The following is a 17411-nucleotide window of genomic DNA, read 5'->3' as shown; positions in this document are numbered from 1 at the left end:
TAAATCAAACAGTAGAATTGCCAGTGTTCTTCCCACAACCAGATTCCGTGGCTGAAAGGGCACTACATACATTAGACATCAAAAGAGCACTAATGTACTACATTGACAGAACAAAGCTAATCAGGAAAACAAAACAACTGTTCATAGCTTTTCAAAAACCACACATAGGAAATCCAATCTCTAAACAAGGCATTGCTAGATGGATAGTCAGATGTATTCAAACATGCTATCTTAAAGCCAAAAGAGAATTGCCTATTAAACCAAAGGCACACTCAACCAGAAAGAAAGGGGCTACAATGGCCTTTCTAGGAAACATTCCTATGAGCGAAATATGTAAGGCTGCAACCTGGTCTACGCCTCATACATTTACTAAACACTACTGTGTAGACGTACTAAATGCACAACAAGCTACAGTGGGCCAAGCTGTACTAAGAACATTATTCCAAACTACTTCAACTCCTACAGGCTAAACCACCGCTTTTAGGGGAGGTAACTGCTTTATAGTCTATGCAAAACATGTGTATCTGCAGCGACATATGCCATCGAACTGAAAATGTCACTTACCCAGTGTACATCTGTTCGTGGCATTAGTCGCTGCAGATTCACATGTGCCCTCCCGCCTCCCCGGGAAGCCTGTAGCCGTTTAGAAGTAGATCTTAAATCTTAAACATTTGTACATTTGTAAATAATTATTATAAACTTTTTATGTACATACGTATTCACTCCATTGCATGGGCACTATTTATAGCAAACAACTCCATCCTCACCCTCTGCGGGGAAAACAATCTAAGATGGAGTCGACGCCCATGCGCAATGGAGCCGAAGAGGGAGGAGTCTTTCGGTCCCGTGACCAAAAAAGACTTCTTCGAAGAAAAACAACTTGTAATACTCCGAGCCCAACACCAGGCAGCGGACTGTGCAAAACATGTGAATCTGCAGCGACTAATGCCACGAACAGATGTACACTGGGTAAGTGACATTTTCATTTTCATTCATTTTAATATGCTGCCCTGCTTGAAAAAGCATCTGATTATTTACGTCCCATTTCTGCACTTTATGTAACATGAGGCTACCATTCTTGGAATAATTTGCGGCATTCTGCCCTCTTGCTTACTTATGGGCGTTTCAATCATCTAAATGCCTGAATCCCACCTTAATGAGTCTGTTTGTTGGTCTCCTTCATCATCAGACACTAAAATAATAGTGTCCTGCTCAATCAATATGGGTGTCGCCATCTTGTTTGCCCTTTCTAATGTTATTTCTTCTAACGCGTCTTACATGCACCACGCTTCTTTTTGAAGGGAGTAGGGCTTGTTGTACCCTCTCCCTAGTGACGCACGCATTGCTATGCATATGCGCGTCTCCTTCACATGCCCCCAAGCCGCTCTCAAATGGCACCGCACTATCCATCACAGCGCCTCTTCCACAACCGCCTATGTGCTGCTTTAACAAGGCACCTGAACGGCATGCAAACTTAGATCCACCACTCCTTGTCCTTGCTGCTGACTTGGTGAGTAAAATCCAGTTTCACCCTAGAAAACTCCCTCACATTCCGGCGACGTGCGTACCTTTCTGCCAGAAACACACTTTTGTTTGAATTGTTTGTTTTTATATATCGGTGACGCGCAAACAATTACTGCCACCGCCACACCTTCTGAAGATACACTCTTAGGCCTTTTTAACCCCACCCAAGCTTGTTCTGATACTCCTTCCTGCAAAAGATCTTCCCTTCCCTCATCCTGCAATATTTTTAAAGCCTGCACTATTCTTCTAGCCTTCTCCAATATTTACTCTACAGTCACAAAATCCTAAAAATGAACCTCTAAATATTCATTAACTTTATAACCCTTTGGCATTCCTCACCTCAAAAATCTTACTATGCTTATACCTGGGAGTGACAGTGGCCAAAGAGGCTGCCCGTACCTTTAACCCTACTTATAACCCACCTCCTAATCCCACCCTTAAACCACCCTCAACTAATAACCTACTCGTAGTGGATTCTACCACCGACACCCGATCAACCTGGGGGGTGAGCCAATCCCTTACTTCACCCAAGCCCCTAATGAACTGTGTAAGTAATATAAAAACACAGCATGTAGCATAAGAATTGCCTTCTTACTAATCTTTGCTAATAATAATTGTCACTGAAAGCTTGCCGTCGTGAGGTGTGCAGTATGTTTATGCATACCTGAATGTTGAGGACTGACAGCTAGGAGCCTGCAAGGCAGCACAGCAGAGGCTCACCCAAAGGGGGCGCCAGGGCATCTACTCACCACCTCGATTGCTTGCCATTTACAGCTTTAGTTGTAAACAAAAGATATCAGAGATTGTTTGTTTCCTTTGAAAAGCTGCAATAACACCTTGCACCCGAAGAGAGCTCCCCTGGGATGTATTGCTTATGTGTCAGGTGGGGTTGTAACAGCCCAGCCTTGCACAGAAACAACAGGTGCACAGACGCAATATATATCTAACATGCTGCACTAGCGCCAGGCAGTGCAGCATGTCAGATAATGGAGCTTCAGGGCTTGCAATCATGTGCTCTCTTGCCCTCTCTTACCAGCTGCACTGTCTGGTAAGCTGCAACCTAAACAAGCATTTTCAATGCAACGAGTCTCGCATTTACTCGAGTTAGAGCTATTAGCGTTGTAAAGAAGAAAAAAAACGCAGAGCGATCCTCGATGTAAAATGCAGCCCGATCGCACTGCGTGGAAAATAAACAGATAAAGTAGTTCGGACCCCAGGCAGAAAACATCGAGCCTTGTGTGTTTTTAGTAGTTTACCGGTGCTGTGTAGGTGGGCTAAACACCGGAAAAGGCATTACGTATACGTGCCTTTCATAAATGAAAGAAAACAGATTTTAAAAGGCAAGCCCACGAACCAATGTGAGTGACTGACGTGGGCGTGGTTTGAAGGCCAAAGAGAGATTACAGAATAGACGGCGCGCTTTGCGCTTGCCCATAAAAATGGACATGCCAGCACTCATCCCTCCCCGCCGGGCTGGTGCAAACCAGACACAGAATTTCTTACAGGCTCTGCACCAGCTTTGCACAGCGCAGCAGGCACCACCTCCGCATCAAGTTAAAGGTGCGCTGGCTGCTTTTGTGAATTGTAGCCTGGCTTGTTAGAGCCTTTTACCTGATTTTCCCAGGAGTGCCATTATGGATGAGTAGTGCATTTTAGTCCTGTGATGCGAACACTTGCACTAAAATGTGTTAGTCTAACCCATGATGTAGGGCACTTGGCAGGGCTGGTGGTGAACATTTTTTTCCATGATTAGTGATGTAATGTGAGCAGAAACTCTGATATTTCACCCACAATTCTGTTAGTTTTATGTTTAAACTGCGTATATTATCACTGTGTCAAATGAAAATAGACTATAAAAGTTGAAAATGTACATTATGTTGAGCATAAATGCTGAGAAATAATCAACATGTGGAAAAATAATCAGTTTTATGTGAAACAGCATTCAGGGCTGTAGAAAAATGATGGGGAGGTCCAAGATATTGTGTGTACCTAACTAAATAATGCAAAACACATACCATAATTTTGAGAGTGAACACATTTTAGTGGAGGTTTGTAGTATTAATTCCCCTACTCTGGTCTCCTGCCAAAATTCTGCTCCTTGAGTATTGAGAAAATGTTCTCTTGGACGTTACTGCTTTTCCTCAACCCTACTAGGTATAAGTACACTATTTCAACGACTGCCTCTTTAAAACTTGAGGCCAGATGTATCAAAGGGTTTTACCTATTCTGTGTCTCTGGAAAAATGTGTTCGTACCTATGGCCCTTAGTCTAAGCTATTTTCAACTTGAGTGTTTTTTTTCATCAACATGAAGTTTCAGCTCATATGGGCAGTAATAGATTGCATGGTATGCCTGCAATTTCCGCCCCTGGTAATAATTGGCTTGGTGTTGATTCATTTTTCACATGCTCTGTAAGCTCTGCACAGTGTTTCCAGTAGCACACATGCTAATGAAGATTTTGTCACAAATGAGTCAAAATTGAGATCAGTTGGCCAAATCCATTTAAGTAAAATTTATTTCTCACCATTTGCTGGATTCTGAATGTGACCATTTCAACAGGTTCTCTACTCTGAAGTTCTCTGTAACAAAAATTATGATTGTAGGAAGGTGGCTCTGTATATACTATCCCAAAGTAAGAGATAGTGTGCACAGAGTCCAATGGTTCCCCTTAGAGGCTGATAGTGGCAAAATTAGATAATTCAAATGCTCTATTTTGTGGTAGTGTGGTCGAGCAGTAGGCTTATCAGAGGGTAGTGTTAAGCATTTGTTGTACACACACAGACAATACATGAGGAACACACACTCAGACTTAACTCCAGGTTAGTAGTTTTTATATAGAAAATATATTTTCTTAATTTATTTTCAGAACCACAAGTTCAAGATTTGAAGTAAATACATACAATGCTAGGTACTCCACATAGGTAAGTTAGGAGCTTTGCATTAGAGCAGTAACATACAGTTTTAGTTAAAATGGCAATAAGGTATTTTATAAGTGGACACTGCAAAAATCAACAGTTCCTGGGGGAGGTAAGTTATGGTTAGTTTGTCAGGTAAGTAAGACACTTACAAGTCTAAGTTCCTGGGCATAGGCAGCCCACCGTTGGGGGTTCAAGCAACCCCAAAATTACTGCACCAGCAACACAGGGCCAGTCAGGTGCAGAGGTCAAAGGAGGGCCCAAAACACATAGGCGCCTATGAAGAACAGGGGTGCTCCGGTTCCAGTCTGCTTATACCTGTGTCTTCAGAGGGCAGACCAGGGTTTTTTTTGTAGAGCACTAAGGGGGGGGGGGCTGCGGGGGACACAAGTAGGCACACAAATCACACCCTCAGCGACACAGGGGCGGCCAGGTGCAGTGTGCAAAGCAGGAGGTGTGTGGTTTTGTGTAGGAATCAATGGAGGGACTCCGGGGGTCACTCTAGCGGTGCAGGCAGGGCACAGGGGGGGCTTCTCAGGCTAGCCACTGACTGGGCTAGGCAGAGGGTCGCCTGATGGTCATTCCTGCACTGACGTTCGGTTCCTTCTGGTCCTGGGGGCTGCGGGTGCAGTGCTTGGTCCAGGCATCGGGTTCCTTGTTACAGGCAGTCGTGGTAAGTAGGAGCCTTTGGATTCTCTGTGCATGCGTCGCTGTGGGGATCCAGGAGGGTCGTTTCGGGTTACTCACGAGGTCGCAGTCACCTGGGAGTCCTCCCTGTAGTGTTGGTTTTCTGGAGCTCAAGCCGGGGGCGTCGGGTGCAGAGGGTGAAGTCTCATGCTTCCGTCTGGAAGAGTGAAGTCTTTAAAAGTTGCAAGAAAGTTGCAAAGTTGTTGCTGTTTTTGAACAGTGCCACTGTTCACAGGAGTTTCTTGGTCCTTCTGGTTCAGGGCAGTCCTCTGAGGCTTCAGAGGTCGCTGGTCCCTGTTGGATGCATCGCTGTGCAGGTTCTTTGAGTCTGGGGACAGGCCTGTAGGTCTGGGGCCAAAGCAGTTGTTGTCTCCGTTGTCTCTGCAGGGCTTTCAGGTCAGCGGTCCTTCTTGGTGTAGGCTGCAGGAATCTGCTTTCCTGGGTTCTTGGGTGCCCCTAAATACTGAATTTAGGGGTGTGTTTAGGTCAGGAGGGCAGTAGCCAATGGCTGCACCCTCTTTGTGCCTCCTCCCTGATGGGAGGAGGACACATCCCTAATCCTATTGGGGGAATCCTCCAATCTCAAGATGAAGGATTTCTAAAGGCAGGGGTCACCACAGCTCAGGACACCTTGGGGGCTGTCCTGACTGGTGGGTGACTCCTTGTTTTCTCATTATCTCCTCCAGCATTGCCGCCAAAAGTGGGGGCAGTGGCCAAAGGGGCGGACATCTCCACTAGCTGGGATGCCCTGGGGTGCTGTAAAAAAAAGGCATGAGCCTTTGAGGCTCACTGCCAGGTGTTAAAGTTCCTGCAGGGGGAGATGAGAAGCACCTCCACCCAGTGCAGGCTTTGTTTCTGTCCTCAGACAGCACAAAGGCTCTCACCCCAGGGGGGCAGAAGCTCATCTCAGTGGCAGGCTGGCACTGATTAGTCAGTCCTGCACTGATGGACTGGGTAAATTACAAGGGGCATCTTCTAAGATGCCCTCTGTGTGCATTTTGTAATAAATCCAGCACTGACATCAGTGTGGGTTTATTATTCTGAGAAGTTTGATACCAAACTTCCCAGTATTCAGTGTAGCCATTTTGAAGCTGTGGAGTTCGTTTTGACAAACTCCCAGACCATATACCTTAAATGGCCACACTGTACTTACAATGTCTGAAAATAGACTTAGACACTGTAGGGGCATATTGCCCATGCAGCTATGCCTTCACCTGTGGTATAGTGCACCCTGCCTTCAGGCTGTAAGGCCTGCTAGAGGGGTGACTTAACTATGCCACAGGCAGTATTTTGTGGGCATGGCATCCTGAGGGAGATGCCATGTCAACTTTGCCTTTTTCTCCCCACCAACACACACAATCTGCAGTAGCGGTGTGCATGTTTTAGGTGAGGAGTCCCATAGGGTGGCACAACACATGCTGCAGCCCTTAGGGACCTTCCCTGGTCACATGGCGTGTGGTACCACTGGTACCATTTGTGAGAAGGTAGCCTCTTTCTAGCCTTGTTACCCCCACTTTTGGCCTGTTTGTGAGTGTATGTCAGGGTGTTTGTCACTGTTTTCACTGTCTCACTGGGATCCTGATAGCCAGGCCTCAGTGCTCATAGTGAAAACACTATGTTTTCAGTATGGTTGTTATGTGTCACTGGGATCCTGCTGGTCAGGACCCCAGTGCTCATAGGTTTGTGGCCTATATGTATGTGTCACTGGGACCCTGTCACACAGGGCCCCAGTGCTCATAGGTGTGCATGTATATGTTCCCTGTGTGGTGCCTAACTGTCTCACTGAGGCTCTGCTAACCAGAACCTCAGTGGCTATGCTCTCTAATTACTTACAATTTGTCACTAACAGGCTAGTGACCAATTTTACCAATTTACATTGGCTTACTGGAACACCCTTATAATTCCCTAGTATATGGTACTGAGGTACCCAGGGTATTGGGGTTCCAGGAGATCCCTATGGGCTGCAGCATTTCTTTTGCCACCCATAGGGAGCTCTGACAATTCTTACACAGGCCTGCCACTGCAGCCTGAGTGAAATAACGTCCACGTTATTTCACAGCCATTTTACACTGCACTTAAGTAACTTATAAGTCACCTATATGTCTAACCTTTACCTGGTAAAGGTTTGTGCAAAGTTACTTAGTGTGAGGGCACCCTGGCACTAGCCAAGGTGCCCCCACATTGTTCAGAGCCAATTCCCTGAACTTTGTGAGTGCGGGGACACCATTACACGCGTGCACTACATATAGGTCACTACCTATATGTAGCTTCACAATGGTAACTCCGAATATGGCCATGTAACATGTCTAAGATCATGGAATTGCCCCCTCTATGCCATCCTGGCATTGTTGGCACAATTCCATGATCCCAGTGGTCTGTAGCACAGACCCTGGTACTGCCAAACTGCCCTTCCTGGGGTTTCACTGCAGCTGCTGCTGCCAACCCCTCAGACAGGCATCTGCCCTCCTGGGGTCCAGCCAGGCCTGGCCCAGGATGGCAGAACAAAGAACTTCCTCTGAGAGAGGGTGTGACACCCTCTCCCTTTGGAAAATGGTGTGAAGGCAGGGGAGGAGTAGCCTCCCCCAGCCTCTGGAAATGCTTTGTTGGGCACAGATGTGCCCAATTCTGCATAAGCCAGTCTACACCGGTTCAGGGACCCCTTAGCCCCTGCTCTGGCGCGAAACTGGACAAAGGAAAGGGGAGTGACCACTCCCCTGACCTGCACCTCCCCTGGGAGGTGTCCAGAGCTCCTCCAGTGTGCTCCAGACCTCTGCCATCTTGGAAACAGAGGTGCTGCTGGCACACTGGACTGCTCTGAGTGGCCAGTGCCACCAGGTGACGTCAGAGACTCCTGCTGATAGGCTCCTTCAGGTGTTAGTAGCCTTTCCTCTCTCCTAGGTAGCCAAACCCTCTTTTCTGGCTATTTAGGGTCTCTGTCTCTGGGGAAACTTTAGATAACGAATGCATGAGCTCAACCGAGTTCCTCTGCATCTCCCTCTTCACCTTCTGATAAGGAATCGACCGCTGACCGCGCTGGAAGCCTGCAAACCTGCAACATAGTAGCAAAGACGACTACTGCAACTCTGTAACGCTGATCCTGCCGCCTTCTCGACTGTTTTCCTGCTTGTGCATGCTGTGGGGGTAGTCTGCCTCCTCTCTGCACCAGAAGCTCCGAAGAAATCTCCCGTGGGTCGACGGAATCTTCCCCCTGCAACCGCAGGCACCAAAAAGCTGCATTACCGGTCCCTTGGGTCTCCTCTCAGCACGACGAGCGAGGTCCCTCGAATCCAGCGACACCGTCCAAGTGACCCCCACAGTCAAGTGACTCTTCAGCCCAAGTTTGGTGGAGGTAAGTCCTTGCCTCACCTCGCTGGGCTGCATTGCTGGGAACCGCGACTTTGCAAGCTACTCCGGCCCCTGTGCACTTCCGGCGGAAATCCTTCGTGCACAGCCAAGCCTGGGTCCACGGCACTCTAACCTGTATTGCACGACTTTCTAAGTTGGTCTCCGGCGACGTGGGACTCCTTTGTGCAACTTCGGCGAGCACCGTTTCACGCATCCTCGTAGTGCCTGTTTCTGGCACTTCTCCGGGTGCTACCTGCTTCAGTGAGGGCTCTTTGTCTTGCTCGACGTCCCCTCTCTCTGCAGGTCCAATTTGCGACCTCCTGGTCCCTCCTAGGCCCCAGCAGCGTCCAAAAACGCCAAACGCACGATTTGCGTGTAGCAAGGCTTGTTGGCGTCCATCCGGCGGGAAAACACTTCTGCACGACTCTCCAAGGCGTGGGGGATCCATCCTCCAAAGGGGAAGTCTCTAGCCCTTGTCGTTCCTGCAGTATTCACAGTTCTTCAGCCTAGTAAGAGCTTCTTTGCACCAACCGCTGGCATTTCTTGGGCATCTGCCCATCTCCGAGCTGCTTGTGACTTTTGGACTTGGTCCCCTTGTTCCACAGGTACCCTCAGTCAGGAATCCATCGTTGTTGCATTGCTGATTTGTGTTTTCCTTGCATTTTCCCTCTAACACGACTATTTTGTCCTTAGGGGAACTTTAGTGCACTTTGCACTCACTTTTCAGGGTCTTGGGGAGGGTTATTTTTCTAACTCTCACTATTTTCTAATAGTCCCAGCGACCCTCTACAAGGTCACATAGGTTTGGGGTCCATTCGTGGTTCGCATTCCACTTTTGGAGTATATGGTTTGTGTTGCCCCTATCCCTATGTTTCCCCATTGCATCCTATTGTAACTATACATTGTTTGCACTGTTTTCTAAGACTATACTGCATATTTTTGCTATTGTGTATATATATCTTGTGTATATTTCCTATCCTCTCACTGAGGGTACACTCTAAGATACTTTGGCATATTGTCATAAAAATAAAGTACCTTTATTTTTAGTATAACTGTGTATTGTGTTTTCTTATGATATTGTGCATATGACACTAAGTGGTACTGTAGTAGCTTCACACGTCTCCTAGTTCAGCCTGAGCTGCTTTGCTAAGCTACCATTATCTATCAGCCTAAGCTGCTAGACACCCTATACACTAATAAGGGATAACTGGGCCTGGTGCAAGGTGCAAGTACCCCTTGGTACTCACTACAAGCCAGTCCAGCCTCCTACACCATTTACAAGGGACTTATCAGTGTGCCAGGGGTGTGCCAATTGTGGAAACAATGTTACATTTTTAGTAAAAGAACACTGGTGCTGGGGCCTGGTTAGCAGGGTCCCAGCTCACTTCTCAGTCAAGTCACTATCAATATCAGGCAAAACGTATGGGGGTAACTGCAACAGGGAGCCATTTTCCTACAATGACGATGATGGATTAATCTCTCTATGAACTATGTTCTCTTGTTTGAGCTATTGCTGAACTTCAAATCCTTCCATGCTTGGTAGATCCTACAGCTGCAATGTTTTAGAAGGGACACTTTCACACTGTCTACGTTCATTGATAAAAACATTCTTCCTGCTCCGTCCTATCTGGAGGAAAGATGAGCACTGGCAAGGGTAGTAGGTGTGCCATTGGCTGCTAGTCAACTAGCTTTTTCAGTACTTGATTTCTAATGTTTGTGTAAATCATTATTGCAAAGACATTGAACTTGTAATAGCCTCTATTTAATTCAAAATCATTTAGAACCTTATCCTTTGTGACGTTTAGTGTATGCTAATCCCCACAGTAAGGCAGTGAGGAGGCAGCCTCTTCCTATTATATATTTTTCATCATTTAATCGTATGAAAGCAGATATATTTGGGCTTCTCAGAGAAGTCCTGCACATTCCCCTACATGCCTATATTGCAGATGTTTGTGCAGCAGCAGCTTGTACCACCTATCTTGCTTTTTTTTTTAATGGATAATACAAAAAGTTTAGTTTAGTTTTTAGAATTTATAGAGCGCATGGCAACCCGAAGGCATCCCAGCGCTAAAAGCAACAAGGCATGAATAGTAGGGAGAGTCGATACTAATTACAGAATAAAAAAGTGTTAAGCTTTTTCCTGAAGAGGCGCTCAGAGGATTCATAACGGAGCTCTGTAGGAAGGGTGTTCCAAAGGTGGGAAGCCTTACTGGAGAAGGAGTTGTTGCCCCAGGCTCTCTTAGACCGAGAAATGTGTGCATACCTAAGAGAGGAGGAACGTAAGTTCCTAGAAGGAGTGTGCAGGAAAATACGTTTCCTCAGAGAGATGGGACCTTTACCATGTAGGGCCCTATGGACAATGCAGAGAGGTTTAAAATGGATCCTTTCTTTGATGGGGAGCCAGTGGAGGGTGGAGATAGCCAATTTGGCGGATGAGTATTTTGAGGAGTGAGTAAGAAGCCTGGCAGCTGCATTTTGCACTCTTTGCAGCTTCTTTATAACATTAAGAGGGGAGCTGAGGAACAGGGAGTTTCCGTAGTCCAGACGGGAAAGAATTAAGGCTTGAATGAGAATTCTTCTGGCTGTAGGAGGGAGAAGGGTGAGAATCTTTCTGAACATGCACAAGAGACCAAAACAGGTAGCGGAGATTTTACTGGCTTGGGAATCCATGGTAAGCCGGGGGTCAAGCATCACACCTAGAGTTTTAACCTGAGATTTGGGGAGAGGAAGAGTACTGAAGGCGTCTGAAAGCGAGGGAAGAGGAAGAGCGGGGGGACTGTTGCCCAAGACCAGGACTTCCGATTTTCCATCGTTAAATTTGAGTTTGGACTCGGTCATCCATTTGGCGATGTCACTCATACAGCGGGAGAGATTAGTCACCGGCGAGTCTCCAGAGCTGGAGAGGGACACCACTACCTGGGTGTCATCTGCATAAGTTACCAGAGACAGATTATGAGGGGCGATTACTCTAGCTAAAGGTGACAAGTAATCGTTCAAGAGAGTAGGGCTAAGGGACGAGCCCTGGGGGCCTCCACATGCCAAAGGGAAGAGGCCAGAAAAGAAGGTACGGTCCAAAACTTGGAAAGATCTATCTTTAAGGAGGGAGGAAAACCAAGAGAGGGCAGAACCTCCTACTCCTATATCTGATAGTCTCCAACAGAGAAGATCGTGGTCGACAGTGTCGAACGCTGCACTTAGGTCAAGCAGGATGATGGCTATGTGAGACCCTAGGTCTAAGAGCTGGCGGGCCGACTCAGTTACTGTAAGAAGGGCTGACTCAGTGCTGTGCAAGGCTCTAAAGCCCATTTGGGTGGGATGAAGGAGTTCATTGCTTTCGAGATAGCTGGTTAGTTCAGTGTTGACCTGTTTCTCAAGGATTTTTGCGGAAATAGGGAGGAGGGCAATAGGTCTGAAATTTTCTAATAGAGTGTGGTCAAGTTTGGGTTTCTTCAGAAGGGGCTTAACAACAGCGTGTTTAAATGACTGGGGAAGGGAGCCCGAGGATAACGAGTTGTTAAGAATTTTAGTGAGAGGAGGAACAATGATGTCTGCTACCTGCAAGAGAGCAGAGGGAGGGGCGGGGTCTAGAGGAGAGCCGGATTTAATTTTGGACAAGAAGTTAATGATCATCTCCTCGGAGAGAAGGAGGTTAGAGAGATTCCTACAGGAAGGGAGTCTGTGTCTTTACAAGTAGGGAGATGATTCATATAGGCGGGGAACCCAGAGTATATACTGATGACTTTGTCCCGAAAAAAAGATGCCAGTCGATCACTGTGGGAGACGGAGGCCTCCGTCATAGGGGTAGATATGGGAGGGGAAGTAAGATCTTTAAAAATGTGAAAGATTTCTTTCTGAGGACATGAAGAACATTCTATTTTTTCACCATAAAAGGTGGACTGGGCAATTTTAATATTGTGGTGATAAGTTCTGATTGATTGCTTGTAAATCTCTCTGTTAGAGAGACTGTAGTTTTTACGCCACAGTCTCTCAAGTTTTTTACAGTTCTTTTAAGTTCAAGCAGGTAAGGGGAGAACCAGGGTTTAGATTTGTGGGATGAGGGGACTACTCTGGTTCTGATGGGTAGAACAACATCCAGAGACGATGAGATCCATTTATCAAAAGAGTCTGCAGTTTCTGGGGCAGAAGGGTGATAGGTTTTATCAGGGGCCAGGAGGGCTTTGCGCCATTCTTCCGGGTCCAGTTTTGACCAAATACGTCCAGATGTAGTAGTGCTGGGGAGATGCCCTTGGATGGCATCATATGGAAAAGTGAAAGAGAGAAGGGAATGATCGGTCCAAAGTAGTGGCAAGGGGGGCCGTCAGCAAGTTGGCAATGTTGCTGAATATAAGATCTAGCGTATGACCCTTCTGATGGGTGGGACCAGACACATGCTGAGTTAGTTGAAGTGCTGCGAGAGAGGTTGCCAATAATTTAGCCGAGGGGCAATCCGAGTTGTCGAGATGAATATTAAAGTATCCTAAAATGGTTAGATTGGAGAGATTGCAGATATGACTGGCTGCAACCTCCGGAAGACAATCCAGGAAACGTAGCACAGGTCCAGGAGGTCGATAGAGCAAAAAAATGGACATTTTAGAAAAGATTAGCCAAGAATTTGAAGTAACAAATTTGCAATAAGCTCGAAATGGTGTATTCTACTTCCTCTCCACCTTTGTTTGTAAAGTGAAGGAGCATAATTACACAGTTGGGAAATGTTATCTTAACACCGCAGTGACTACCTCCAACATACCACCGCGGTGGCGACCATCCGTCTGCCAGATTATGAGCACTGGCTGACTTCCGCCACAATAAGGGCGGAATTCCGGCAGTGTTCATACTGGCGGACGGTGTTGACCTGGCGCTGCTACCACCTGCACGCCCCGCCAGCAGAACGCCGCCAGCTGTATTTTGAGCAGAAATACGGCCTGGCGGTGTTCTGCTGGCGGGGCGCTGCTGGCGGTAGCAGCACCCCTTCCCGTTGTCTGCCGGACGACCTCCTCGCCTAAGGTGGAATGTTTTGTCTTTGTGTCTGAGTGTGTGTGTGTGTGTGTGTGTGTGTGTGTGTGTGTGTGTATGTGTATGCGTCTATGTGTTGTGTTATATGCGTGTGAGTGAAGTGGTAAAGTGAGTGTCTGCATGTCTGTGAGTTTGTCTGGACAAATGCGTATGTGAATGTGTGTTTGCCAGTGAATGCGTGTATGCCAGTGAATGATTGAGTGCTTGTATGCCAGTGTGCGTGAATGGGTGTATGTGGTGTGCGTGCAGTGAGGGGTGCTGTGATTGTAGAGGGGGTGGGGCAATGATGTGTGTATTTATGGGCGGTGGGAGGGTGAATTTGTGTATCGGAGGTGGGGTGTTTGACTTGGGGGGTTTTGGGGTGGGTTTGGATGGCGGAGGTTTCAGGTGAGTGTTGGCGAGGGTGGGGGAGCCGCGTACCAGTGACGGGGAAGGAATTCCCTGTCACAGGCAGGGCCTAGGCCATGGTTTTTGTGGCATTGCTAATGCCACAGAAACCATGGTGATAGGCCGGCTCATAATGCCGCCGGCGATACTCTGTGGGCCGCCGGGTCGGAGATTGACATCATAATGTGGCAGTATGTACCGCCCGCCTGTTGGAAGTAATACCGCCACATGAACTCTGATGGTCAAAAGACCGCCAGGGTTAAAACGAGGGCCTAGGTGTTCTGGAAACACATTGCGATTAAGTTAGACAACATGGATGCCCATAAGCTACAGCACTCTGGTTTGCCTTTGAACATTACAGTTTATACCTCTTGTTGTTTTTCATGTCCAGCCTTTGCTTTAAATAGTCAAGAATATGGGTACTGACAGGCAGATGATAATAGCAAATGGAGTGCGAGTGAGTCAAAAAGAGGAGGGTGGGGGAGGGAATCTGAAAAAGAGCTTGTTGTCCGGATTAATGAATCAAAAAGGTGTTCTGATGGAAGTATGAAGCCTTGGTGGGACAGACATGTGTAATTCTAGTCCTGTCATATAGGATATGGATTCCGTTACTCCCACGTATTCTTTGCCTCCAATCTGGTAGTCTTTTGCAGATTCTAGGTAGTTATTAAATGTCAAGTGAGTTTCATAATTGTGCTCCCTTTCCACAGTTTGTTAACTTATTTAACAAAATCGAAGACCAGAGAGATGAATCGCCTTCTTCCTGGAGATTGGGGCTGCGGAAAACTGGAAGCCACAATGCACTTAGCGAGGTCACCACCTCCAGGGAGGCCCTGAAAGAGAGAAGCTCACCCATTTATCGTTCTGCGTCAAGTCCTCGAATTTCAGCTTTCTTGGATAGCAAAGATAAGGTGAGAAGAAAAACACAAATCTACATACCCCTAGATACGTCATAAGTCACTACTTGGGGTTGGTAAAACACATAACAGTGGCTGGAGTGCATACATTCTATGATGCTCATTTGAGTGGGGCAATGCTAGACATTAAAAATGTTGTGGGTTTACTCTGTTCCAAAGCGGATAGATTTTTTAAAATCACTAGATAAGTATATGTTCGATGGCATCTGTCGCTGTAGATACGCATGTTCTGCAATAGCTCGCCATCTGGTGTTGGGCCGGAGTGTTACAAGTTGTTTTTCTTCGAAGAAGTCTTTCGAGTCACGGGACCGAGTGACTCCTCCTTTTGTCTCCATTGCGCATGGGCGTCGACTCCATCCTCGATTGTTTTTTTTCCGCCATCGGGTTCGGACGTGTTCCTGTCGCTCCGAGTTTCGGAACAGAAAAAATAGTTAATTTCGGAAGATTTTCGTCGGTATTGTTGCGTTCGGGATCGGCATACTTACATTCAACACCGCATCGAAGATCGAAGAGCTCCGGTGCCCTTCGGGGTAATTTTTCGATCCTCCGTCGGGGCCTGGTCGGCCCGACCGCGTGCTGAAGAACGCCGATGGAACGGACCCCGTTCCGTTTCTGCCCCAAATGCCACAATAAATACCCCTACACAGACCAACACTTGGTCTGCAACCTGTGCCTGTCACCTGAGCACAGCGAAGACACCTGCGAGGCCTGTCGTGCGTTCCGGTCCCGAAAAACACTCCGAGACCGTCGAGCCAGAAGACTTCAAATGGCGTCCGCACCGACAGCCCGACGGGAGTTCGAGGAACAGGAAGAGGAAGGTACCTTCTCGATCCAAGACTCAGACTCCGAAGGATTCGACGATACACAAACCGTGAGTAAGACGTCGAAAACCACACAAAGAAACATTTACAAGGCCCAGGGGACGCCACTGCCACCAGGCCATGGCTCAACCCATAAAATCGGTGACCGACCGTCGGCACCGAAAAAGGCCCAAACAGTGCCGAGATCGTCCGACTCCGGTCGAGACACCGGCACGCAGCCTTCTCGGGACCGAGAAAGTGCTGGAGACAAGCCTCGACACCGAGATGCCGGTGTGGACACGGCTCGACGCCGAGACAGCGGCACCGAAACAGATCGACGCCGAGAGGTTTCGGCCCCGAAAAGAAAAAAAGTCACCTCGGAGCCGAAAAAACACGCAGACAAAGTTTCGACGCCGAAACAAACTGCAAGCGACCCAGCTTCAGGCTCTTATACAGAAGAGCACTCGCTAACCTCCCAAATGCAGAAGCATAGGTTTGAGGAAGAGCTACAAGCAACTGATGCGGACCATACGCAAAAGCGTATCTTCATTCAGCAGGGGACAGGAAAAATAAGCACCCTTCCCCCCATTAGGAGAAAGAGAAGGTTGGAGTTCCACACGGAACAAGCACCACAACCAAAAGTGGTGAAAAGAGTTACACCACCACCCTCTCCTCCGCCCGTGATTAACGTTTCACCAGCACAAACGCCATCACACTCCCCAGCTCACACCACCATGAGCCAGGGTGACCAAGACCAGGACGCATGGGACCTATACGACGCCCCAGTGTCAGATAACAGCCCAGAGGCATACCCTACAAAACCATCTCCACCAGAAGACAGCACCGCGTACTCTCAGGTGGTGGCTAGAGCAGCACAATTTCACAACGTAAGCCTCCACTCAGAACAGGTCGAGGATGATTTCTTGTTGAACACACTCTCCTCCACCCACAGCTCCTACCAAAGCCTGCCTATGCTCCCTGGTATGCTCCGGCACGCAAAAGACATATTTAAGGACCCGGTCAAAAGTAGGGCAATCACACCAAGGGTGGCAAAAAAGTATAAGCCGCCTCCTACAGACCCGGCTTTCATCACAACACAGCTGCCACCAGACTCTGTTGTTGTAGGAGCAGCTAGGAAAAGGGCCAACTCTCACACATCTGGAGATGCACCACCCCCAGATAAAGAAAGCCGCAAGTTTGATGCAGCTGGTAAAAGAGTCGCAGCACAAGCTGCAAACCAATGGCGCATCGCGAACTCCCAGGCACTACTTGCGCGCTATGACAGAGCCCACTGGGACGAGATGCAACATCTCATTGAACATCTGCCCAAAGACTTCCAAAATAGGGCAAAACAAGTGGTTGAGGAGGGACAGGCCATCTCCAACAACCAGATCCGCTCCTCCATGGACGCTGCAGATACAGCTGCACGGACAATTAATACATCTGTAACTATCAGAAGGCATGCATGGCTCCGAACGTCTGGATTTAAACCAGAGATTCAACAAGCAGTTCTCAATATGCCTTTTAATGAAAAAGAACTGTTCGGTCCAGAAGTGGACACAGCGATTGAGAAACTCAAAAAAGATACGGACACTGCCAAAGCCATGGGCGCACTCTACTCCCCGCAGAGCAGAGGGAATTACAGCTCATTCCGTAAAACGCCCTTTCGAGGGGGGTTTCGGGGTCAAAGCACACAAGCCAGCACCTCACAAGCCACACCGTCCAGTTACCAAGGACAGTATAGAGGAGGTTTTCGGGGACAATATAGAAGAGGGCAATTCCCTAGAAATAGAGGAAGATTCCAAAGCCCCCAAACCCCTACTA

General features: G+C 47.7%; 1 protein-coding gene across 3 annotated transcripts in view; it reads left to right on the top strand.

The window, feature by feature from the left end:
* The window catches only part of PPP1R12B (protein phosphatase 1 regulatory subunit 12B), a 786992-nt gene that overhangs the window by 218425 nt on the left and 551156 nt on the right, over positions 1-17411 (top strand). For all 3 annotated transcript variants that reach the window (XM_069238924.1, XM_069238923.1, XM_069238925.1), the window contains exon 10: positions 14581-14781. In XM_069238924.1, the coding sequence (XP_069095025.1) occupies positions 14581-14781 (201 nt within the window). The remainder of the gene's footprint in view (positions 1-14580; positions 14782-17411) is intronic.

Source organism: Pleurodeles waltl, chromosome 6, assembly GCF_031143425.1.
Source record: "Pleurodeles waltl isolate 20211129_DDA chromosome 6, aPleWal1.hap1.20221129, whole genome shotgun sequence".
Classification (NCBI taxonomy): Eukaryota; Metazoa; Chordata; class Amphibia; order Caudata; family Salamandridae; genus Pleurodeles; species Pleurodeles waltl.
This window is presented reverse-complemented; position numbering and strand designations above follow the sequence as displayed.